Source organism: Pleurodeles waltl, chromosome 2_1 (assembly GCF_031143425.1).
Source record: "Pleurodeles waltl isolate 20211129_DDA chromosome 2_1, aPleWal1.hap1.20221129, whole genome shotgun sequence".
Classification (NCBI taxonomy): domain Eukaryota; kingdom Metazoa; phylum Chordata; class Amphibia; order Caudata; family Salamandridae; genus Pleurodeles; species Pleurodeles waltl.
Window position 1 is genome coordinate 381,019,195 of NC_090438.1, and position 25,818 is coordinate 381,045,012.

Here is a 25,818-nt window from a genome sequence, read left to right on the forward strand (position 1 = left end):
TCGTGCTGAGATCCCTCTGTGGACGTCAGGCAGCCCATGTCAGCAGGGGGGTGAATGGGAAGATGAAAAGAAGCATCCTGAAGGTACAATTAATTATTTGTGTGCAAGATCATTAGGAAACGGCTCAATGTAGAGCAGTTTGAACTTGTCTTGCAAATGGACACATTCAGAATGTGGAGATCCAGGATGGGCCCCCAAGCTTCAGCCCTTTTTGTGATCCAATAAAAAATAAAGGAAGAGAATGATGTGCCTCTCTCATTCAGAGTCACCACCTCTATGGCCCCACGTCCAGCAAGACAAGATCCGAGACTCTAAAACCGAGGCCTCTGCCAAAAGGCAGGCCCTGGAAGAAGGCAGGCAGTCTCGAGGGGAAGAAAGGGACGAAGGGGGTAGCCACTGAGGATCACCTGGATAACCCAGCGATCCCTTACTATTCCCTCTCAATTTGTGTAAAAATGAGAGACCATCTCACCTGCTGGAAATTATGTTGTGAAGAGGTGGGGCATAAACGATTTGGAAGTGGCAGAACCTGCAGGGGACTGGGACAACTGAAGCTGCTGCTGGTTATGACATTCCTTAGATCCTTTGATTCACCCTTGCCACGAAAGCTTTGCTCTAGCTACTGAGGTATCTCCTTGCATGCTTTAGTAAAAAACACTCTGCCTCCTGCTTCTTATTGTCTTTGGGTACCCAGAGTCACAAGCTATGGCATCATGGTCCTGTACTATCTACAGATATAGTGAAGATCCAAAAGAGACACTTGAGACAAAAGTTGAATCCTGAAGCTTTCGGGAGAGGCACTCAAAATGCTGAGGAATTATTTCTGTGAGAATCTGAGAGTTCAAGACCTGTGTCAGTGAGGCATGGAAAACAGGAACTGATGTAATACATCAGTTGGCACTTAATATATTCCAGTGGCATGTTTGGAGGCAGGGTCACATGGCACTATCTGTCAGAACTAAAGAGGCATTGCTGAGGGAAAATGTTTTCTGACATCTCTGAAGCCTGGAAGGAGAGTTCATAAGGTGATGAGTCCGATTTAGCCACCCAATCCAAGGCATGGTGTTAGATATGAAACCTTAGACTAACGCTGCATGAGAATCACATTACTGATAGTGCTCATTACATTTGATATGTCAAGCAAAATCATGACAAAAGCAAAATCAATTGTCCAGCAATCATCCAGACTACCACAACCTAGGTATCAGTGCTAGATCAAACCCACCCTGAGGATGGGTAAAAAGAGTACAATGGCCTTTTTTGTCACTTGAAATATAACATTTTATCTTGTGCCCGAGAAGGCAGCTCACATAGTCCCAACCACTGAGAACAGGAGCAAAATACAATGATTCAGACTGTACTACACAAGGTCAACATTTTAGTTGTGGGCATAGTAAAAGGCATCCAAATATTAAGTGTTATTTAGAGGGATTCCACACAAGAAAATCAGTACAAAGGCCTCAGTGTAACACAAATGACCTGCCCAAGGCAGCTCTAACCTCCTGATCACAGGAAAAAGTATGCAGAAACATTGGCACTTGCCTAGCATTTGCCAAATCTTAGAACATTTCACCGACAAGTACAGAAGGTCATTCTAGAGCTTTCTAAGAGTGCATTCAGCTAATTCCACTTCAGCATTACCTTGATAGAGGTGCAAAGCAGTATTTCAGTAAAACGGTCTTCTAATCATGCATAGAAATGAAACCTCCTTGTTTGGAGGAGCAATTGATAAGACAGTTCCTCCCCCCACCCTCCCCTGGGCAAGGCTACTGAAACAAATCATGACTTTGTCGAAGAGTAGGACAAGGAAAAAATACCATCCTCACTGGCAGATCCATTGGTTTTTCCAGGAGAAAATGCAAATAAACAGAACTTCCACCATAGGTTACAGGTCACTTTCCAGAGATATCAATTAATAGAAATATATCATTTTGGCCCACCCTGAATAATACAGCAGGTGTCAGAACAATACCCTCTGCAACAGAAGGTATGGCTAACTTAAATTCAAAATACAATAGCTTTCTGTGAAGAGCTGGTAAACAAGACCCATTCTGGGACTTCCCCTGATAAGACTGTGAACAAAGTGAAAATGAAAGGTCCCATGTCACACTGTTAGATAAGCAGTGGGGAACTTTGCCTGAGATTATCCTCACATAGCCAGGAGACCAGTATACACAATACTGGATTTATTTAACCTGTACTGGGGGTCTTTGCTGTCTTTCCTTTTGGAAGTGCCAGGTTGCATGTAGGGCATTGTTGTAATTATAGGCTCATCTGCTGCCTACCAGGTAGTTACTATGCACAGAGGTCCTAGTAGAAGGAACATTTTACTTACCAAGTAAGCACTTGATTGTAGCATGTGGTGCTGCAGATTCACATGCTTAGCATAATCCCACCATCTAGTGTTTGGCTCCGAAGTGTGCAAGTTGTTTTTCTTCTAAGAAAGTCTTTTGAGTCATTGGAGGATTGTTTCCTCTCAATGTGGGCGAGGATGGACAGTGAAGTAGACCATAATATAATAAGATGTCTATGCCAAAGAAATATGCGACAACCTACAAAAATAACATTAACAACTAAAAGTGTCCAGGGAGGAGGGTGGGCGCATGTGAATCTACAGCACTACAAGCTATGAACAGATGCTTACTGGGTAAGTAACATTTTCCATTCGAGATGTGTGGCTGTAGCTACACATGCTTAGCATAAACTGAAAAGCATTCCTTCTCCATAAGCGTTAGCTAGTCTGTGGGGGTTGCAGTTGTTTGAAATAATGTACGTAGGACTGCTTGACCTACACTGACTTGTTGACGGGCCAGCACAGCTACACAATATTATTTTGTAAACATATGTGATATAGACCAAGTCGCCTCTTTACATGTGTCAGCTACAGGTATAATTCCTACGAAGACCATTCAAGCTCCTTTTTTTGCGAGTGGAGTGAGCTCTAGGAGGGATAGAAAAAGTTATTTTAGCTTTAGCACTGCATGTTTGGACGTATTTGACAATCCAACATGCAATGCCTGATTTAGAAATGGCCCTTCCTTTGTGTGGTTTTGAAAAGCAACAAAGAGTTGCTGTATTTTCTTAAGAGTTTTTATTCTATCAATATAATACATGAAGGCTTGTTTAACATTAAAGGTGTGCAGAGCTCTTTCCGCAACTGAGTCAAGTTAGAGAAAAATACTGGCAGTTCAATAGACTGATTAAGGTGGAATTCAGATATACCACATTTGGAAGAAATGTTAGATTGGTGCATAATACCACTGTATCTTTATGCAATTGGAACAAAGGTTCTTCTAAAGTTAATGCCTGGAGTTCACGGACACGTCTAATAAAGTGATAGCCATTAGGAATGATACTTTCCAGGATAAGAACTGGAGGGTGCAGTAGTGGAGGGGCACAAATAGAGGGCCCATTAATCTTGTTAATACAATCCTGAAATTCCAGGTGGGAGCTGGTGGCACCCTAGTTGGAATGACCCTTTTAAGACCTTCCAAGATAACATTAGGTTTTATATCAACTTGTTTGGAATGACAGCAGTGGACAAATCTTTTTCACTTAGCAGCATAACAAGCACACATAGTGGGCCTGCCTGATTTAAGAATATCCATACAGGGTTGTAGTAGGTTCAAATAACCAAACTCTAGGACTTCAGGAGACCTATTGCAAGGTTGAGGGATCTCAGTCCGATTATCTGATTTCTCCATGGTTCTGCATGAGAAGGTCCTGCCTTTTCAGCAATACCTCATGGGGAACTACTGAGAGTTTGAGGAATGTGGAGAACCATGGTTGCCGAGCCTATGTAGGACCTACGAGGATGAAGGTGAAAGATTTTGGCAAGTTTGCGAACCACAAACAAAAGCAGTGGGAGAGTTGGAGAAGCGTAAGCAAGTATCCCGACCACCTCATCCACAGTGAGTTGCATGGTGTGGGAACCTGGAGGTGAAGTTTAGGCATTTTGTGTTTTCTGCTGTGGCAAAAAGATTTATTTGTGGGTGGCCCTAATGCAGGAAGTATAGGAGGGGGACCTGCGGGTGGAGCTCCCACTCATGGACTTGTTGGTGTCTCTTGCTAAACAGATCTGCAAAGTCATACACTCCCGGAAGGTACTCCGCTAACAGGTGAATGTTATCAGAAAGCCCATTTTCAAATGGTCTGGGCGAGATGAGACAGCTGAGGGGACCTGGTGCCCCCATGCTTTTGGAGAGAATACATGGCATTCACGTTGTCCATTTTGATCAGGACTACCTTGCCACTAAGGTGGGGGACGGCTTTGAGCCTTAGATGAACAGCTAGCAACTTTGTGACTGATATGGAGATGTCTTCTGGCTGAGAGGCCAGCGTCCCTGGACTGAGAGATCTTGTGAATACACTCCCCCAAACCATGAGGGAGACTTCGTTATAGTTCTCTGCACAACTGGGTCTAAAAAAGGCTGTCCTTTTAGGAGACTGTCTGTGTTTCACCGCAGAGCCTGGCAAGTTTAACGACTGACCAACACTAGATCCTCCCCTCCCATTAACCCTCTGCCTGAGACCACTGGTGTGCTAAGCACTTTTGCAGTGGACGCATGTTGAGTCTGGTGTATGGTACTATAGTAATGCATACAGCCATCATACAGAAGAGACGCATGACTGTCCTCACAGCTACTTGGTGATGAGGCTGGAACTGGGGAGTGAGCACCTGGAAGGTTGGAATCTGGGCAGCACTGGGGTAAGCTAACCCCGTTGTGAGTCGAGGATGGCTCCTAGGTAGGGTTGTATTTGGAGAGACTGGAGGGGGAATTTGGCTGCACTGATTATAAAGCCTAGTTGACGAAGAAGGTTTATGGTGGCCTAGTGTGGTAGAAACACTTCTGACTAGTCGCGCTTTTGATGAGCCAATCATCTAAATATGGTAAAATGTATGTTTTGCCTACGCAGGTGAGCTGCTATGACTGCAAGACATTTGGTGAAAACTCTGGAGGCTGTTGTGACCCCGAAGGTGAGCACCTTGAATTGGAAATGCTGGTTGTTTATTACAAACCTGAGGTATCGGCGATGCACTGGGTGAATAGGAATGTTGAATTAGGCGCCTTTCAGGTTGAGTGCTGCCGTGAAGGCGCCTTGTTATAGCAACGGGATGACATCTTGAAGCATGACCACGAGAAAGAGCTCTGAGGCAATGTAGTTATCTAAGAATCTGAGGTCCATGATTGGTCTCAATGACCTGTCATTTTTGGGAATAAGGAAGTAGAGGGAGTAGACTCCTGTGCCTTTGCTGGTGTACTGGCAATGGTTCTATGGCTCATGTTTCGAGGAGTTCCTCATCTTCCTCCCTGAGCAACTGTTGAGTTCTGATGAGTGTTTGTGTTTGCAAGGTGGAATGTTTACAGGAGTGGAAGTGAGCTCAAGACAATAACCAAGTTGGATAATCCACATCCACTAGTCAGAGGTGATGTTTCGAGTGGTGGGAAAGAACCCTTGTAGTTAACCCCCAACAGGTATTGTGTGATCAGTGGGGGTGGTTGTGAAACCAGGGTTTTAGTGGGGGGTGCAGAGGATTTGGTGAAACCAACTTTACCTTTACCCCTGGAGCCCATACAGTATCACCTGGGGAAGGTGGTTTGTGCTTGGGGAAGTTGGTAGGTTCTGGAGGGGGTCTGCGGAGGAGGATTTTATTCCTCTACAGTAGGTGCAGCAGCAACAGGAGACGCTTGTGATGATGTTTCCAGTGCTCCAACAGCTTTGGTCACCTTGTTGTCTTTTCTTGATTTTCTCACATTGAGTGTCCATCTAACGGTCAAAGAGCGATTTGCCGTCAAAAGTGTGAAAATGTTTTGTTGCACTTCCAGTTTAAAGCCGACTGTGAGCCAGGTGTGACGTCTAAGGAGCAAGCTGGAAGTAGATGGAGGTGTTTGCAATTAATTTACTCTCAAAGGTGATCTCATAAATCCTTTTTTATGTTTTTCAGGGAGACGGAGGAGGAGTCCCTCCATCTCCTCCCAAAGAGCTCTGTCACAGCTGGAGAGAAGGCAAAAGGAGTTGGCAATTCTCAATTGGCTGGCAGACTAGGCAGCCACCCTGTTCCCTGCTGCATCTATCTTTTTACTTTTCTTGATCTGATAGTGCGTCTCACCAGATGTTTGCAAGTTTGCCCGTTTTCTCGATGTGGTGACCACCAGTCAGGAGGGAGTTGACCTTTGGAGGCAAGGACCCTCTTTCTTGGCATAGCTACCCCCATTTTCTGCCTGTTGTCAGTGTGTTTGACTGTGTCTACTGGGATCCTGCTAACCAAAACTCCAGTAGTTTTGCTCTCTCCTGTAAATTGTACCTTCTTCTTCCCACTATTGGTATACTGGTCTCCCCATGCAAGTCCATAGTATATGGTACCTAGGTACCCAGGGCACTGGGGTGCCAAGGGATCCCTACGGGCTGCAGCAGCTATTCTGCCACCCATAGGGAGCCCATGGACAGGGTTCTGCAGGCTTGCCATTGCAGTCTGCGTAAAACGGGTGCATGCACCTGTTTTCACTACAGGTCACTGCAAGTCACCCCTATGGTAGGCCCTCTCCGCCTAGAGGGCAGGGTGCTCGTACCAGGTACCTGTGCGTGAGGGCACTTCTGCACTAGCAAAGGTACTCCCACAAACTCCAGATCCATGATCCTGGACTTTGTGAGTCGGGATGCCATTTTATGCGTTTACTGGACATAGGTCACTACCTATGTCCAGCTACATAATGGTAATTGGGATCAAACTTGTCAGAATCATACCTCTATACTGTTGCAAATATTGGAAGTATGATTCCATGGACTCTGGAGAACCCCCAGCATTGCTACCATCAGTCTTTCTGGGTTTTCCGGGCAGCCCAGCTACTGCCACACCTCAGACAGGTTTCTGACCTCCTGCTGCTTGATCTGATCAAGCCCAGGAAGCCAGGACAAAGGATTTCCTGTGAGAGAGGGAGATAACACCCTCTCCCTTTGGAAATAGATGTGACTGGCTTGGGAGGGGTAGCCTCCACAAGCCACTGGTATGCCTTGAAGGGCACATATTTGGTACCCTCCGTGCATATACCAGTCCCTGCTCTGGTGAGAAACTGGACAATGGAAAGGGGATTGGCCACTCTCCTGTCCATCACAACCCTAGGGGTTGTGCACAGAGCTCCTCCAGAGGTTCCCTGGGTTCTGCAATCTTGTTTCAAAGATTGACAGGGAACTCTGGGGAGCATCTGAGTGGCCAGGCAGGTGACGTCGGAGCCCCCTCCTGATAGGTGCTTACCTAGTTAGCTGACCAATCCCCCTTTCAAGGCTATTTAGGGTATCTCTCTTGGGTGGGTCCTCAGATTCGGCTTGCAAAATTCCAGCAGGATTCCTCTGCAAGCTCCACTTCGACTTCTGGCCACTGGAACTGTGACTGGACCCTCCAGGAACCGACAACACTGCTACAATGAAGAAGACTCTTCTGCAACTTTGTTTTCACGTCTCCTGCCAGCTTTGCAACATTTCCCCAGCTGTGCATCCTCAGAAGATTGCAACTCTTCAGCCTGCACAAGAAGAAGGAGGAATCTCCCTTGGTACCTACAGCAAGTGACGACCGGCTGCGTGAATCTTCCCTAATCTTGATCTGCTTGGATTCTGCATCACAGGTGGTGGTCCAGAGTAGTCCTATTGGTCCCCTCTGCCAGCTCTCCAACTTTGGTGGAGGTAAGGCTTTGCCTTCCCACGCAGAACAGCACCCAGCGTCTCTTGTAGCTGCCAATGCTTGTTTGCACCTCCAAGGGATATTCAGGCGATGTGTGACTCCAGCCCTCAGCACTCCTTTCTGGAAAGCACAGCCTCCTGCGTGGTTCTCAGTCGGCGTGGGATACTCTTTTGTAGTGCTGCCTGGGCTTCTTCTGCAACTCCTGTGTCCCCGTCCTGTGGGACTCCTGTGGGTGCTGCCTCTGCTCCTGTGGACACTCTTTAACGCTGAGGGTTCCCTGTGACTCCCCTTCCTGGGTTGAGTCTTCCTGGGCCTTGCTGGTCCCTAGTAGCACCGCTTTTCCACTAACCGCAAGTTTGCCTTTGCCAAGGCTTGCTGGTGGAATTCCTGCACCGATATCAGTCTGCAATCTTCACTCCAGCGTGGGACATCATCTGCATCCATCTGGAACTCTTCTCTGGCTCCAGGGCTGCGGTGCTGACCGGTTCTTCATCACCGTCAACCAATTCCTGCAAGCACAGCTGGGTGGGTATTAGCTTCTACTCCTCCTGGACTCCACTATGACTCTTGGACTTGGTACCCTCTCTCCACAGGTTTTCTTTATTCAGGAATCCACCACTGGTTTTCTTGCAGTCTTGTCAGGGTGTCTTCTTTTTCTTCTTTTCCTCCTTTTGGGTGGTTTGGGGAAAATCCAGTGTTTTACTCCTGCATTCCTGGTCGCTGGAGGGTTCTGTTACTTACGTTTGTGGTTTTCTGGTACTCCCAGCTCTCCTCTGCACATTCTACTTACATAGGCTGGGCTGTTGTGTTTGCATTCCATTGTTTTAGTATATGGTTTGTGCTTCCGCTAGGGTCACTACAGGTTATTGCTATATGCACTGTTTTCTAACCTTTTCCATGCCTATTTCTGATTACTAGTGTGTCTATATTCAGTGTATTACGTACCTCCTATTGGAGGGTTGCCCTTCTAGTATTTTGTGTTACTGTGTCCCAAAAATAAAGTACCTTTATTTTTGTACAACTAAGTGTTTTCTTTCATGTGTCCAAGTGCTGTGAGACTACAGTGGTATTGCGTGAGATTTGCATGTCTCCTAGATAAGCCTTGGCTGCTCATACACAGCTACCTCTAGAGAGCCTGGCTTCTAGACACAACCTACACTTCACTAAGAGGGGATACCTGGACCTGGTATAAGTACCTTGGGCACCTACCACACACCATAGTCAAAACAGTGCTGGTTAGGAAGAAATTCATAGGATTTAGGGCGCTCACAGAACGTCCATTAAAATCAAAACATTCCGTTCATGGCACGGTGCTTCTGACAAGAGGATCTTCCTTAGTCCTCCAATGTCTCAAGGGAAACAAAACAGCAAAAAAACAGATGTCAGAGCACTCATGATATCAAATTAGAAGTAAGTTCAAATGTCCAATCTCCTTGGTGAAAGTACGACAAACTCGTGTTTGTCTCAGAGTCCAGTTTAATTCATAGTGTTCTATTGTTCTCCACAAGAACAGCCAACACGTGTTTCATCCTCTGAGAAGTTTCTCTCTTGAGGACTTCATCAGGGCTGAAAATAAATAATAATAATGTCTATATATGTTGTACAGAACTAAAATTAGAGCAGAAAATTGGGACAAATACACTTGAATATATTAGAGTGACAATGGTGCAATGAACACCATTAATATATAATATATATATAGATATATAATTATATCTGATGTGTGACACAAAATACTTTACTGATCAGGGGGTTTTCCCTTGGTGTTGTTAGAATTATGAGATGTAATATATACAAACAGATCAATTGATCTGTTTGTCTGTTGGTTTTCACATAAGTCACAATATTTATATTTCTGTTCATTGCACCATTGTCACTCTAATATATTCAAGTGTATTTGTCCCAATTCTAACAATGAAGTCGATGACCATGTGCATTACCAGCAAGAAGATTAGTTACTCTACCTTGTGACTCCAAATACTTTCTTTGAAGAAAAACAACTCACATACTTCAGAGTCCAACTCTAGAGGGTGAGATTATGTAATCATGTGTATCAACAGCCACACATGCCTCAAACGTTACTTTAAGATATCAATGCAATTACATGCTTTTTGAAGGCTGTAGGGGACACATGGCCGCTCAGCGAACAGCATCACTTCTTTTTCCAGATTTTCTTTTGTGACTTCAATGGTGATGGACAAGGAAGTAGTTGAGCATTAATGGTATCACCCACTAGGAGGATGCAGGAATTGGTTCGGTAGCACTAAAGGCATGGATTCCCTTCAATGGAAATTGGAGCCAATGCTGTCACAGGGATGCCATTGACAATTCTTAGTCATAGCTGCTGGGAGGGGAATTAGCTTATTTATTGCCCTGAAGTGACTCCTGGGGCACTGAGACGTCAAAGCTTTAGGCTGGAAAGAGGTTTGGGAAGTGATCATACCAAACTAGTGGACAATGCCTGTCTTGTGTCAACTCTTGAGGACTGAAACAGATTCTCCCAAAGCACAAATCAATTACTTCATCCAGGCCCACCTTGCATTAGATCTCTGACGCCACGCTGCCTGCGCACCTCCACCTTCTTTTACACATTACAATTAAAATTACACTTTATTTGGACTTTGAGTAGGCTGTAGGGAGAGGTTCCAAATTCAAGAGTTCACATTTGACCCTGTTAGCGCTGACATTAGTTTTCAGTTCAGCTAAATTAAAGTCCACAGGGCTATTAAATCACCTTCCTGTGGTTCGAGACATTTGATCACCTTGTTCATGCAAAAGGGCACAGCCTTACCCCGCACACCCAGGGTAGGCTGCCATTACCACTAAATGCTTGGTGTTAGGGTTCTTGGACACAAAGATATAACCTGTCTAAGGTATCCTATCACGTTATCGAAAATCCTGGAGACAGCAGGCTCAGAGTGAGGCTTTTCCCCCAACTTCTAAGCCTGTTTGAGAACTATGGGCTCCGTTGCGAGCGACGTATGTCCAGCATCAGCACCACGGTTTATGCATCGAAACACAGTGCTTCAAGGTCTTTTACCAGGGTGAGAAAATTATATGTATTGGGCATCAGGAAGATCTGTGTGTAAGTTCATATCAGGGTCAGTCAATCTCTACTTCTCTCCATTGCAAGCGACGTAAGTCCAGCATCAGCACCACGGTTTATGCATCGAAAGACAGTGCTTCAAGGTCCTTTACCGAGGTGGGAAAATTATATGTATTGGGCATCAGGAAGATCTTTGTGCAAGTTCATATCAGGGTCAATCTCTACTTCTTGTGAAAAAGTGACTGTGGCATACAGCAACTGCCATGCCCACATAGCCCAAGACCGTCAATCGAAGTATTGGCATCACAAACACTGTTGGTGTTATTGGCAGTGATTGAGCTAGTACCACTTCAGGCAGTACATAGACTGGTATTGGTGAGGGTTGACTAGTAACTGATAAGGGAAGAGGCTGAACAAGAGGAAGCAAATATTGGATTCCCCTACAGTAGCTTGGACCTTGAGCTGTCCGAGAAGGAATCCAAAACAACGTTGTGATCACGTGTGGAAAGACTGATAGGGAAAAGACCTGAGCCAGAGGGAGTGAACATGGGATTCTCTTACTGTATCTTTTAAGCATTGTGCTTGACATCAGAGTAATGAGAGACCTATTACATGGAAACAACCCTTTTCATAAAGACACAGCTTATGTGGATCACTATATCGATGAAACCCAGTGGCAGGAAACTAACAGTCCCAAAGTTAACATGGCGACTAGAGACAAGGGTCCAAGAAATGTGTCCAGGGATGTATGAAGGACACCATCGCCTGATGCCACAAACCAGTAATAGCAAACCCAAATGGCAGTGCAGCTGCTGAATGGGGCACTGTGCCATTACTTTGTGATTGATTAGACATACACTGCAAGTTCATCTGTGTTGACAACAAAAAGCTTTTACTTGTGCACAAAACTGTGCTGCTTCATTAGCCAACTGGATCTGGACAGAATAAGTCATCTCATAACAGGAAGGAAATAGGTCGCTCTGAGGAGGGGCTGGCTGGGGGGGGATTGGGTGGGAGGAGGAATGGGGAAGGTGCGTTCAAAGAGTAGGGGGATGTTAGGGTGTGGGTATATGTGTGGGGGGGGGGGGAGAAATAAGAAGCTAGATCCTAAAGTTGATTCACTGCATGTGGTGTGGTCACATGGGGTAAAAATCAGGGCATGTATACAGCTGAGTGTATCTTTTTCAATGCAGGGCAGTCGTCCTATAAAGCTGTGTGAAGTGCACAGATATGGATAGTATTGGTCGCAAGCCTGGGAGGGTGATGTTGGGGGCAGAAGATATGTCGAGCACTTTAATAACTGAGTTCCCTTGAGATCAGATCAGCACATTTGCACTATAGGCATTTTAAAAGCGATAGGGTGGGCCCGTGCCCTGGAATGTGCAGGCGGCAGTTTAAATGTATACACCTACTATTATGCAACTACGCAATACAGCCTCTCTCTGCATTGTTATGGACATTTGAGGTACACTGGGCACTCTCTTTTAAGTTTTTATGTTGGAAGAATAAATAGTAGGAAAAATGCCCAAGGGCACACAGTTCAATTGCCCTATATGGTTAGTTCACGCCATAGTTAGTTTAGGATTGTTTTTGCACTTTACGCATATTTGCATTCTGATTCGAATGCTCAGGAAAATTAATAGTACAGGTATAGCCTCCTTGCACACAGACGATATGCACTTCTGTTTGGAATGATGCACCAAAGTCCCTTTATTCATATTTTGCACCATAGTTATATTTGCACTCTGATTCCTCAATCTACTTTCGTCTTTTGTGGGCACTGTAAAAGCTAATGTGCTAGAACGATGCTTCAGTGCTTATTTTTGGGAATGGCTAAATGGTTCAATTAAACTGTATAGTCAAGGTTGCCTATCTGAATGCTAATGGTCTGAATAACAGGAAGAGGGGGGCAATAGAAGTGTGGGCTAAAGCGGAGAATCCTTCTGTAGTGTTGCTGCAAGAGACCCATGTTTCAGCTAAGAAGCTCCCTGATTTTTCTATGCTTACAAATTGTGCAGATTATCGAGGTTTCTCTACTGCTCAAGCCACACACAGAGGCACAACAGTATTTTTGGCCAAAAGACTTTGGGCTCATATGATAGATTTTGTTGGCGACAAAAATGTGTGCTGTTGTTGGGTGCACTGCTCAGTGCATTCCAAGAGACTCACTTTTGTAAGCTTTTATGCTGCGGTGGAAGATAGCCCGGGGCCTTATGAGAAACTTTTTCAATCTCTAATACAAGTTCCTGGGGAGATTATTATTGTTGGTGGAGGGTAGGGAGGGGTTGTGTATAGTTTAACCCTAACTTTTAAGGGCCAGAGGATGCTTCCCAATGGTTTTTCACACCATGCAATTCTTATTCTTGAAATCGCATTGGAGCGAGATGTGCCTCGAACCAGGAGGTGTTCAAGTGGCAGCATCTTCAAGTGGGAGGCTGGGTTCAGATTTGCAAAAAAGAGATTAGAGAATTTCTTGGCATACCGGCGGAATGCTTTAAAATCTTTATTAACGTTTTGGCAGACCATCTTTTTCTGGTGGCCAATTTAATGTTGCAGGGGAGCACTTTACCGATATCGTTCTGTCCAGGAAATCTAGTTTGTTTCTTAAAAAAAGAAAGAGATAGTGAAGATCCAAATTCATACCACCTGATCACGCTTTTGAATTCTGACTACAAGTTCTTCATGAAGCTTTTGGCTAACCGTTTTAACTCAAATGCTGCCAAAATTGATCCATCATGATCAAAATGGGTTTGTTGCTGGTTGTCAATTGGCAGCCAATACACATTTCCTAGCCGAGGCTTTAGATTACTGATCTGTCAACAGTATCCCAGCTGCCATTCTTTTACTGGATGCAGAAAAAGCCTCTGACTTGGTGGCCTGGGAGATGCTATTTGACATCTTACAAAATTTGGGGTTACCTCCCAGATCACAGGATTGATGCAAAAGATGTATCCGAGTGCTGAAACCAAAATGGTTAGAAACTCCGTAGATGTGGGTAAAATACAAGCCTGCGGGAACCCAGCAGGGGTACCCCTCTCTCGCCAATATTGTTAGTTTTCTTTATTGGGCCTTTAGATATCTTTATCAGACAGAACATTGCGATATGCCCCCCCTGTCAAGCAGATGATATATTATTTTATTTATAGATAAAAATAGGAGCTCTCAGGAAAAAGCCTCTGAGATCTTTTCGCAGTTTGAGCAAGTGGGGGGGACATAAGATCAATAGGAAAAAAACACAAATTATTTTCTGCGCGTGTAGGTCAGACACACTACTTACTATCTAAATTGGCTTCCTGCTTGAGTTCTTGACCCAGGAGATACCTAGGGGGTCAGATTTTCTTCAAAAGTTGAATACTTATATGATCACAATTTTGACTCCTCATCAAAGTTCAGACCATGCTATCACGGTGGGGCTTGCTCCCTCTGACAATTTTAGGGAGGATTGCTCTGGTTAAAATACTGCCATTATTGAACTTTTTATTGTCAGCCAATCCATGTGTTTTACTTTTAGAAAAGTAGTATCTATGTTTACCTTCTTTATCTGGCACAACAAAATCTTCCTGAATTGCACTTTGTACTTTATATGTGGAACCAGAGAAGGGGGGCCTGGCACTTACTAATACCAAAGACTACTACTATACATATTTTGCACAATACATGGCTAGATTCAATGGAAAGCTGCAACAAGGGTTTATTTCCCCGTAGGTCTTAACTCCCGCCTCCCCTTCTTAATGGTGCCCGCTGCGCGTTGCTAAGAGTGACCCCTGACTTGATTTAAGGTCAGGTTTCACTCCCCACGCCGCGCAGCTCCTCTTGGCTGCTGCTGCGAGTTCGAGGCCCTCCACCACCCGCAGGCACCGGCCTGCGCTTCATCCCTGGTGTCTAGTGGTTGCCGTAAGTATTGTGTGTCTGTCTTGTAATTGTCTTTCTTTTTGTGCCTTTTTTTTTTTACTGCAGCAGCTCTGTTTTTCAGATTCCTTTTCCTTTGCTGTGAGCCTTTTTGCCTTTTTCCTCCTTTTTCTGCTGTTTTCTGCCGTTCTCCCTGTTCTCTTTCCTGCCGCTGCGTCCCCTAAGGCCCCACCTGCCTTGCGCCCCCATTCGCCCACCGCTCCCGCCTCACAGCTGCTCCTCCTTCCCACCTCCCCTTCTTAATGGCGGTCGCGCCACTGGCGTGCCAGATGCTAGCCCGTCTGCACCCAGCTGCACCCATCTGAGCCCAGCGCCAGAGCCCCTGGTCCGAGTGTTCCCCACACCGCCAGACGCTGCTACAATGCCAACGACCTCCTCGCCTTCAACACAGGCCGCTCTGCCACCTGCTTCCAAGCCACCCCGAAGATCACCCACAGACCCTTCTCCGGCCGGAACTGCCGCTTCTCCTGCCCCCAAGCTGCCAAACTTCACACCAGAACCAAACACAACCACCTCAGCCGCATCCTCCTCAACACTCGCTCCATCCAAAAGCACGCCGTCGAACTCTGGGACCTACTCACCTCATCTTCCCCAGACGTCACCTTCCTCACCAAAACTTGGATGAACCCCTCCTGGGAACCCGACATCGTCATAGCCATCCCTGAAGGCTATAAGATCACCTGCAGAAACTGCACAAACAGACCGGGAGGAGGGATCGCCAGAGTCCACAAGAACACTGTCAGACTCTCAACCAACACCGATGACGCCCTTGACGCCGCCAAACACTTACTTTTCCAGATCCACATGAAGGCCAACACCACCCTCAGAGGAACCCTCGTCTACAGGCCCCCCGGCCCCGTTCAGTGACTCCATCTCCAACTTAATCAGCACCCACGCCCTTGCCTCTACAGACTACATCCTCCTCAGCGACTTGAATTTTCACCTCGAGAAGCCAACGACAGCAGCTCCACCGATTTGATCAACAACCTCGCCAACCTTGGTCTCAAACAACGCCCACCCACTCCGCCGGCCACTCGCTCGACCCTGTCTTCTCCGCCAGCAGCCACGTCACCTTCAGCCATACCACCGAACTCTAATGGACCGACCACCGATGGGTCCATTTCACCTTCCAGAAACCCGCCACACACCACCACCCATAACAGAGCCCCCACTGCAGCTGGAACAAGATCACTGAAGACCAGCTGATCTCCACCCTCACCGGTGCCCCGCAGCCCATCACCACCGACCCCAACACAGCTGCCCTTTACCTCAGACAATGGATAGACGACTGCGACAACACCCTTGCCCCAATCAGGAAACTCTCCAACAACCGCACCAGCACTAAGGCCATCTGGTTCACCGCCGACTTTCAGGCCTCCAAGCGGGAGTGTCAAAGAATCGAGAAGAAGTGGCGCCACGAACAAACAGAGAGCAACCACATCGCCCTCAAGACAGCCATCTGCAAGCACCACCAGCTAATCCGGACTACCAAGAGAACCTTCTACAAGGATTGTATCGACAACAACACGCACAACAGCAAAGAGCTCTTCAACATCGTCAAGGAACTCGCCAACCCCAGGTCCTGCTCCATCGACCCCCCCTCCCTCGCAAGACCTCTGCGACTCCCTCTCCACCTTCTTCCATTGCAAGATCACGGACATCCACGACAGCTTCAACAACTTGACATTCACGACCACCTCGGCCACCACAAACCCCAACACACCTCTCCTGGACCCACATCAATGACAAGGACACCATCAAAACCATGAGCACCATCAAAACCATGAGCACCATCCACTTCGGATCACCCTCCGACCCCAGCCCCCACCACGTCTTCAACAAAGCAAGCCCCATCATCGCCCCCCAACTCCGTATGATCGTCAACAGCTCCTTCGGGACCACCACCTTCCCGGAGAGTTGGAAGCACGCCAAAGTCAACGCCCTGCTAAAGAAACCCAAAGTAGCCCCTGAAGACCTCAAGAACTACCGGCCCCATCTCCCTTCTCTTCCCGGCGAAGGTCATCGAGAAGATCGTCAATGGTCAACTGACCCGCTTCCTGGAAGACAACAACACGCTGGACACCTCTCAATCCAGATTCCGTAGGAACCACAGCACCGAGTCCGACCTAATAGACGCAACCAACGACATCAGGACCATGCTCGACAAAGGCAAAACTGCGGCCCTCATCCTCATAGACCTCTCGGCTGCCTTCGACACCGTCTGTCACCACACCCTCCGCACACGCCTCCACAACTCAGGGATTAACCACAAAGCCCTAGACTGGATCACATCCTTCCTCTCCGGCAGAACCCAGAGAGTCCGCCTCCCTCCCTTCCTTTCTGAAGCCACCAAGACCATCTGTGGCATTCCCCAAGAATCCTCACTCAGCCCATCCCTTTTTAACATCTACATGGCACAGCTTACCAACATCGTCCGATCCCACAACCTCAACATCATCTCCTACGCCGACGACAGCCAGCTGATCCTCTCACTCACCAAGGACCCCGCTACCGCCAAAGCGAACCTCCATGACGAAATAAAGGCCATCGCCAACTGGATGGAGAGGAGCCGTCTAAAACTGAACTTGGGCAAGACAGAGATCCTCATCCTCGGCTCCAATCGCTCCGCTTGGGACGACTCCTGGTGGCCAGGCACCCTTGGAACCGCACTAACACCCACCAACCACGCACACAACTTAGGTTTCATCCTAGACTTAGCGCTCACCATGAACCAGCAAGTCAACGCCGTCTCATCTTCCTGCTTCAACACCCTACACATGCACTGCAAGATCTTTAGATGGATCCCCACCAAAATCAGAAGGACGGACACCCTCGTCAGCAGCAGACAGGACTACGGCAACGCGCTCTACGCGGGAACCACGGCCAAGCTCCAGAAAAAATAGCAGCGCATACAGAACTCCTCCGCACACCTCATCCTCGACATTCCACGCCGCAACCACATCTCAGCCCACCTGAGACCCCTACACTGGCTCCCCATCAACAAGAAGATCACCTTTAAACTGCTCATCCATGCTCACAAAGCGCTCCACAACGCTGGCCCTGCCTACCTCAATGAGAGACTCACCTTCCACACTCACAACCATCAACTCAACTCTGCCAAACTCGCTCTCGCCACCGTCCCTCACATTCACCGAACTACAGGAGGTGGCAGATCTTTCTTCCACCTCGCCGCCAAGACCTGGAACTCCCTCCCTGTCCACCTATGACAGACCCAGGACCTGCTGACCTTCAGGATACGCCTCAAGACCTGGCTGTTCGAGCAGTAGCACTCCCCCCTCATCCTCCTTTCAGAGCCTTGAGACCCTAGCGGGGGAGTTGCACGCTCTGCAAATGATTGATTGATCATGGTGTACAAGATGTGGCAAAATTATCGAAATCCCCAAAGAAAGTTTGTTATAAGATCTTCACGTGCTTGCTCAGGAAGCGGGCTGATCTTTATAAGTAGGTATTCAATACCTCATATTAATACCTTCACCCCCTTTTCATTGATGCTAACGGAATCAGGCATCCAGTTAGATCTGGATGTAACAAGAAAGTGGGAGCATGCTGGATTTTGGAAAGTTGGAGACTTTGTTTCTGGTAATAAGGGAAAAAGCTTGTTAGATATCAGGGAAGTGGTGCAGGGGGATTTCCTGCTTTTCGGGTCTTATAAAAAGATGCTTGACATTTTTATTGGCCTGCATAGTTTTTCCCAGGACACCCAGTAGCAATGCTGTTGTGTCTGTGGCTCCTTGGCTGTCTGATAACTACTTTGCGGGGTCCAGCAGTTCCCAGGGCTCAGAAGACACTGAATGAAGCTTTCAATTGCAGGCTGGGAGTCTTTCTCAACAGACCTGTTTTCTCTTATGCTCCAGGCTGCTGCTGCTTCTCTCTTCAACTCCAAAATGGCAAACACCTTCCTGATGGTTTGTAGCTGCGTTTTAAAGAGAATCTGCAGCTAGTCCATTTCAGGTTTTCATCCTTTTTTCTTTACCCTTTCCATTATGGCTTTTCTTCCTTTGGTTTATTTCTGACTTTCCCAATCCATTATGTTTCGTGTCATGTAGTCTTTGATGTCATTTTCTTTTAATGTTCATTTAGTATTTAAATGCCTCAGTTTGCTTGGCGCACGTGACCCAATGAAGCTGTGTATTTTAGCTTGTTCCCTCGCTCCCACCACTTGCTAATCCTGACTCTTTGCTCTTGGAATTCCTCAATTGGATTCCTGACTATCTTCAAACCACCCATCAAAATGGAGGCTTTTAAAAAACAAAATGTGTAATGCCTTTGGCTTTTTCCCTCAGTGGACACCCGGATCTGGATCACAGGTAAGGGTCCAGCCCTGAATAAATGCAGTCTAACTTCTGTAATAGACTTCTGGCCCTTTTTGCAAGGTTTGAAACCAGGGCATTGTGGCATAAGCTGCCCTTGATTTAGAAGGAAACAGGAAAACAAAGCTAGAAATAAAAAAATGAGGTAAACGCTCTGTGGAGCTGAATGGCTGAGCGCAGAAAGTCCAGTTTCCTTTTTTACTGCTGATCAATAAAGATTTTAAAATGGTTGAGGTACAGAAGAGTGAACCCCATTCACTGTGTCACAGATGTGATACTAGCTGAACAAAGTTCTGAATAAAAAAAAAAACATTGTAAAGCAGTTTTGGGCCTTGTCACTAAGAGGCAGTGTATCCAGAGGTTGGGACTGGGAGAGGGAGGCCACCCATGAAGCAGTAAAGGCTAATGTTCTTTTTTAAACCTGGGGCCTGCAACGCCTACTTAGGTGGTCCACCACTGTTTGAAAAATTAAATAGTAGGGAGGGTGGCCAGGGTGAGAACCCAGCAAGACGCGACCTTTCTGACCTAAGATCACCACCCTCTCCTAATGTTATTATCCTTGTTACAGATGTCCCCAGATCTTTATGGTCCTGATGAGACCCTTGTATCTAGTGTAGGCCAAAATGCCATTGACACCATGGAGTAAAAATCTAATCAATTAAGGATTGATATAATATGAACTATTGCAGATGTTCAATGGATCCTTTTTACTAAGTGATCAGCCCTGTTTATATATTTAGTGGCATTGTTTGCTTTGCATTGCGGATCTAGGCAGAACGACAGGCATTAGAGGCTACCTACAGAACAGAGAGCTCACTATCTTTTAAATATATGGTCCCAAGGAGGATAGAAAACACTTTTTATCAATCAATATTCCCCCATATAAAGGTCTTTTCACTGTGGATAAAAAACACTATCAATTTCTGTTCCCCATATAGGTGCCTTTTTTACTGGACTTTCAAATAAATGGGGAAAGCAATGCGGTTATCGATGATGCTCTGAACTGATCAATTTCAAGACGGCACACCACAAATACTTGTGGTGAGCATCAAACCTCTTGGAAGCGTGGCATCTGCAACAAACACGAGGGACTACACTTTTTCTCTCAGGTTCAAAGGACTCACAATAGCAATTGATTTCTTTCTACTCAACAGACAGGCATACGAGTTAGTGTTTGCTACTGAGGTCTGTACTTTATCAGATCACTCACCTCTATTGCTCAGCACTGGGCTCTCAAAATCTACACCCCCAACTTTAAAGGCACCTGAATGGGATTGCTTTGAGGGATACCTCCCTTAGAGCTACAATTGCTGACACAGCACCCATCACTATTTCCAAAAGAATAACACGGGGGAACCAGGGATTGCCCAGTGTGGGACGCGGCAAAGGCAGTATTAAGAGGTGAGCTGATCTGGCACATGTCAACATTCCAAAAGCTGGCATAAGAGAAGAAACTGGTGCTCGAGTCCTGGATTTGAGCAGTAGAGCAGAGACATAAGTGAGATTGACTACCTCAAACATTTCAATCTGTGAAAAGCTCAAACAACTTGTGAAGCTAGAACAGCTCCTAAATGGGGAATGAGCCAAAAAAAAAAATGTATATCAACCAGAATTAATACGAGAAAGGAGGCATGGCAGACCCATTATGGCATATAAAATGAAGGCACATAAGGCATGTAATTTCACACATAATTCAGATGTTTATGCAGAATTATAAAGCAAGCAAGAATTGGACTCACATGCACTGGATTTATATGTACAATATATTCCCCCAGCAATAGACCCTCATAATCTTCCATGACCTAGAAGCACCCATTACCCAAATGGAGGTTGCAATGGTACACCTATTCAGGCCCAGGATGCTTTTCTATGGCATTTTGTAAAGTATTTCAAAATATATTGATTTAACCATTAGCTAAATTGTTTAATTACATGGGTGAGTGTTGAAGGGTCACAGACACTATGCTCGATGCAGGTAGACAGTCTACCAAAAAGCCCAGGAGGATCCTTTAAATTGTGGTTCCCATTAATTCAGAATCTCTTCTTAACAAAGATGAGAAGAATTTAGTAAGTATCTTGGTCGCAAGATTGAATCTTGTCTGGCCGAAATGGATCTCCCCTTTCCAACCAGGGATCTGCAGATGTCATACTGACAAAACAGGCTAGCAGTGAATCATATGGACTCAGCCACTTAAAATAAGACCCCAAAAGCCCCGCTTGATGAAGAGTAGGTCTCTGATATGGTAGACTGGCAATTTGTTCAAAAAGCCCTTTCTAAAACTCCAATAGGCCCACAACCCAGATAAAAATAAACAGGAAACTGTTGCATAACATTTGACTCATGAGGGGAACGAGAAATGAAAGCCCCTCCTGTTTCTTCTTTTGCCATGCAACCTCTTATTCACAGAATAAACAATAACCAAGCTATACATTGCATGAATATTAAAGACAAAATGTTCAAACTTGTGCTTTTTGCAGACTTATGCTTCTAGGCAACTTGGCAGAGTCCATGCCGGCCGTTAAGGAAGAATTGGAAGCCTTCTCAGGAGTATCAGGATTTTATAATAACTAAACCAAATCCTCGGGTGGGGGTGGTAGACGCCTATGGCATTTTAGTAAATTTACATGAGAATTGTAGTTTAAAATGCACTATTTCACCCCATTCTTTTCAATTTTTCTCAGTGTGGGTAACCCCCTAAAAGAGGTCTGGCTTACTCACTTTGCTTCGCCAATGTTAATTATTGTGATGTCAGGGTCCAGGGTTGTATGATGTCACTTCCTTTGATGTGATATTAAGGTCAAAGTGTATGTGATAACACTTCAGCTACCCCTGACATTTTGGTGAATCGTCGCCCATGTTTTTATTGCTTTTACAACACAAGTGAGAACAGTGGTATAATGTGCTAAGTGAAGCAAATAACATTTGAGTGTTTAGTACCAACAAAGGAGTGCCCTCTCTGTCAATGATAATGATACATGAGAAAAGCAGAAAATAATGACACAGACTTTGAGAGAGGAGCTTTAGAGAGTCTAAAAATGTTGATTTACTCTTCATCACAATAGGAATATTAGACAGTTATAGTTCATTGGGCATTACATACTACTTCTAAGCCAGAACATTAACTCCTGCGTATATATGGCAAAAGGTGAACGGACACAACTGGAGGCACTGACTTGCTTTTAGAAGGTGCACGTTTCTTAGCACGTTTTTGCTGATTTTATAGCACAGCCATTAAAAGTCTCTGCTTTTTTAATCACAGAACATGGAATTGAAGCAGCTTCACGAATGAAGTTAGGAAACTACTACTTTCATTTTGAGCTGTACAATAAATTTGTTTTGTAGATATGCTTTAACCAATCGGCTTGAAATTACTAACTTTACCTGCGGTGTCCATGCAGATGACTCTTTTTGTCTGGGGGCCGAATAAAATCTCTGGGTCCTAATCTAATGCAAACTCACCACCATTCAAAGTCCTTGACTGTAATTCACTTGCCCACCCAACCAAAAACAAACACACACACACACACACCTCCAAGCATGCATATTATACATTAAAAAACTGTTTATTCACCACAGCTAGCACCAGAGGTCGTGTTCCAGCTAAGTGTGCTCACATTTTATTACACTAATACTGAATAATAGAAGATTATTCACTATTAGTATAATGAAAGACGGGCAGAAAAGAGCAGGTGTCGTAAGGGCAGTACTAGGAGTCACAGCTGCAACCTCTGGCAAGCCTTAAATTACGTTCATGAACAAAAATATTCCCATCAGAAATGGAACAAACCTCCAAAATGGATTTTGGAATGGTAATCTATTTTAGATTTACATATTTGTGAAACTGCCTTAAGCATTACAATAGAAAGAGCAGAGCCTTTTTCCAACCCACAGAAGCAAGTTTTTCTTACCTGATGGGCTGCAACAGCAATGTCTCGTTTTTCATTTATTATCACATGTGGCAGGCGCTGATCTTTTCTTGGGGGGGCAGGGGCAGCCTTGATAATAAATCTGAAAAAAAAAAGAGTAAGGCATTTGGTGCTAATTTGGGCAGATGTAGCAGTGATGATCATTGCTCAGGCCAGGCTTGGGCACAGCCAAGCAAATGTCGAAAACAGGCACGGGACAAGACACAGGAAAGAGGGAGGTTCTCAAAGGTCAACAGCTAACCTAGACAGAGGAATTTTTATAGTATCATGTAGTAAGCAGCGTGCATGCATACCTAGTGTCAGATAGAATACCTTCCCTCATTGCAGACAGTACTGAGCTCTGGGAGGACAATCATCCTCATCTCTCGGACCTCAAGAGGGACAGTACGCCAGTGCTTCACTGTTTGCAGACCATTGCAAATAGGTACACATGCTATGCATATCTCTTCCGACATCTAGTGTTGGGCTCGGATCATTACAAGTTGTTTTTCTTCGAAGAAGTCTTTTCAGAGTCACGGGATCGAGTGACTGCTCTTCTCGGTTACAGTGCGCATGGGCACCGGCTCCATAGTTAGACTGTCTTCCCGCAAAGGGTGAAGGAAGGAGTGATAGAGTATAAGAATATAAAGAGATGTCCATGCAAATGTAAATGTATATACATATGTACAAATGTACAAATGTTAAACTTGAACAACTTCAGGCTTCCGGGGATGCGGTATGGTGCATGTGAATCTGCAGCTCCACATGCCACAATCAGATGTACACTGGGTAAGTGACATTTTCTGTTCTATGGCATGTGTAGCTGCAGATACATATGCTATGTATAGACTACAAAGCAGTTAGTCCTCCCAGAAAATAGCAGTGGCTAGCCTGGAGGAGTGGAAGTTGTTTGAAATAGTGTTCTTAATATAGCCTGGCCTACAGTAGCCAGTTGCTGTGAGAAAACATCACAATAGTGTTTTGTAAATGTACGAGGAGTTGACCATGTGGCAGCTTTACATATATCAGCCATTGGTATGTTTCCTAAAAATGCCATTGATGCACCTTTCTTTCTTGTAGAATGTGCTCTAGGAGTGACTAAACGTTTTCTCTTTGCTTTGATGTAGCATGTTTGGATGCATCTAACAATCCATCTTGCTAAGCCTTGTTTAGATATAGGACTACCTTTATGTGGATGTTGAAAGGCAATGAAAAGTTGTTTTGTTTTTCTAAAATCTTTAGTTCTGTCAATGTAGTTAATAGGAGCTCTTTTGAGATCTAAGGTATGAAGAGTTCTTTCTGCCACAGAGTCTGGATGTGGAAAGAAGACTGGCAATTCCACTGTTTGATTGATGTGAAAAGGAGATACTACTTTTGGTAGAAATTTTGGATTTGTTTTAAGTATAACTTTGTGTTTGTGGAAGAAAGGTTCTTCAAGAGTGAACGCCTGTATTTCACTAACTCTTCGTAAAGAAGTAATAGCTACAAGGAAGGTTGTTAACAATTGAATTTGACAAGAGTGCATGGGTTCAAAAGTTGGGCCCATAAGTACGGTAAGTATGATATTTAAATTCTAGGAAGGAGCAGGTGGTGTTCTAGGTGGAATAATGCATTTTAATCCTTCCATGAAGGCTTTAATAACAGGAACTCTGAATAGAGAAGTGTGTTGAATAGTTTGTAAAAAAAGCAGGTATTGCAGTAAGGTGGATTTTGATGGATGAGAAAGCTAAATTTGATTTCTGCAAATGAAGTAAATAGCAGAGAATATCGTGTATAGATGCTGTAAATGGTTCAGTGTTTTTAGATTGACAATAGTAGACCAATCTTTTCCACTTGCTTGCGTAACATTGTCTAGTAGTAGGTTTATGCGCTTGTTTAATTACTTCCATACATTCCGATATAAGCTTTAGGTAACTTAGGGCCAGATGTATCAAAGGGTTTTTCCCATTCTGTGTCAATGGGAAAATGTGTTTGTACATATGGCCCCAAATTCTAATACTTCAGGAGCCAAATCGCCAGATTGAGAGCATTGGGGTTTGGGTGCCTTATCACACCTTTGTTCTGTGTCAACAAGTCTGGTCTGTTTGGGAGTTTGGAATGAGGTACTACGGACAGATCTAGGAGTGTTATGTACCAAGGCTGACATGCCCACGTTAGGGCTATGAGTATCATGGTGAGTGATGTTTGATGTAGTTTGCTGACCAGAAAGGGAAGGAGTGGGAGAGGGGTAAAGCATAAGCAAATATCCCTGACCCATTGAGCATTGCCCTTGGATAGGGGATGTGTGTGTCTGGATGAGACATTTTTGCATTTGGCGTTTGCTTGTTGCGAATAGGTCTATTTCTGGTGTCCCCCACTTTTGAAAGTACTTTTGAAGTACTTGGGGGTGAATCTCCTATTCGTGAGTTAGTTGGTGATTCCTGCTTAGCAGATCTGCCAGCTGATTGTCTATCCCTTGAATGTATTGTGCTACCAGATGAATGTGATTGTGAATTGCCCATTTCCATATTGTTTGGGCTAGTAGGGACAGTTGAGATGAATGTGTCCCGCCCTGTTTGTTGAGGTAATACATGGTTGTCATGTTGTCTGTTTTTATTAGATCAGTCTTCTGTTTGAGAAGAGGTTGAAATGCTTTTAGGGCAAGAAACACAGCTAATAATTCTAGGTGGTTTATGTGAAACTGTTTGTTTGGCATCCCATTCCCCTTGAATAGTACGATTGTTGAGTTGAGCTCCACAACCTATCATGGATGCGTCTGTTGTGATTATGGTCTGAGGAACAGGGTGTTGAAATGACCGCCCCTTCATTAGATTGCTGAGATTCCACCATTGAAGGGACATATGTGTTTGCCGGTCCATCAACACTAGATCTTGAAGTTGACTGTGTGCCTCAGACCATTGTTGTGAGAGGCACTGTTGTAAGGGCCTCATGTTTAGTCTTGCATGTGG

At 45.1% G+C, this 25,818-nt stretch overlaps 1 protein-coding gene across 1 annotated transcript in view; it reads right to left on the bottom strand.

The window, feature by feature from the left end:
* The window catches only part of UTP14A (UTP14A small subunit processome component), a 385,668-nt gene that overhangs the window by 37,671 nt on the left and 322,179 nt on the right, over window positions 1–25,818 (bottom strand). Inside the window, exon 14 of the mRNA XM_069212909.1 lies at window positions 22,874–22,973. Coding sequence (XP_069069010.1) covers window positions 22,874–22,973 — 100 coding nt within the window. The remainder of the gene's footprint in view (window positions 1–22,873; window positions 22,974–25,818) is intronic.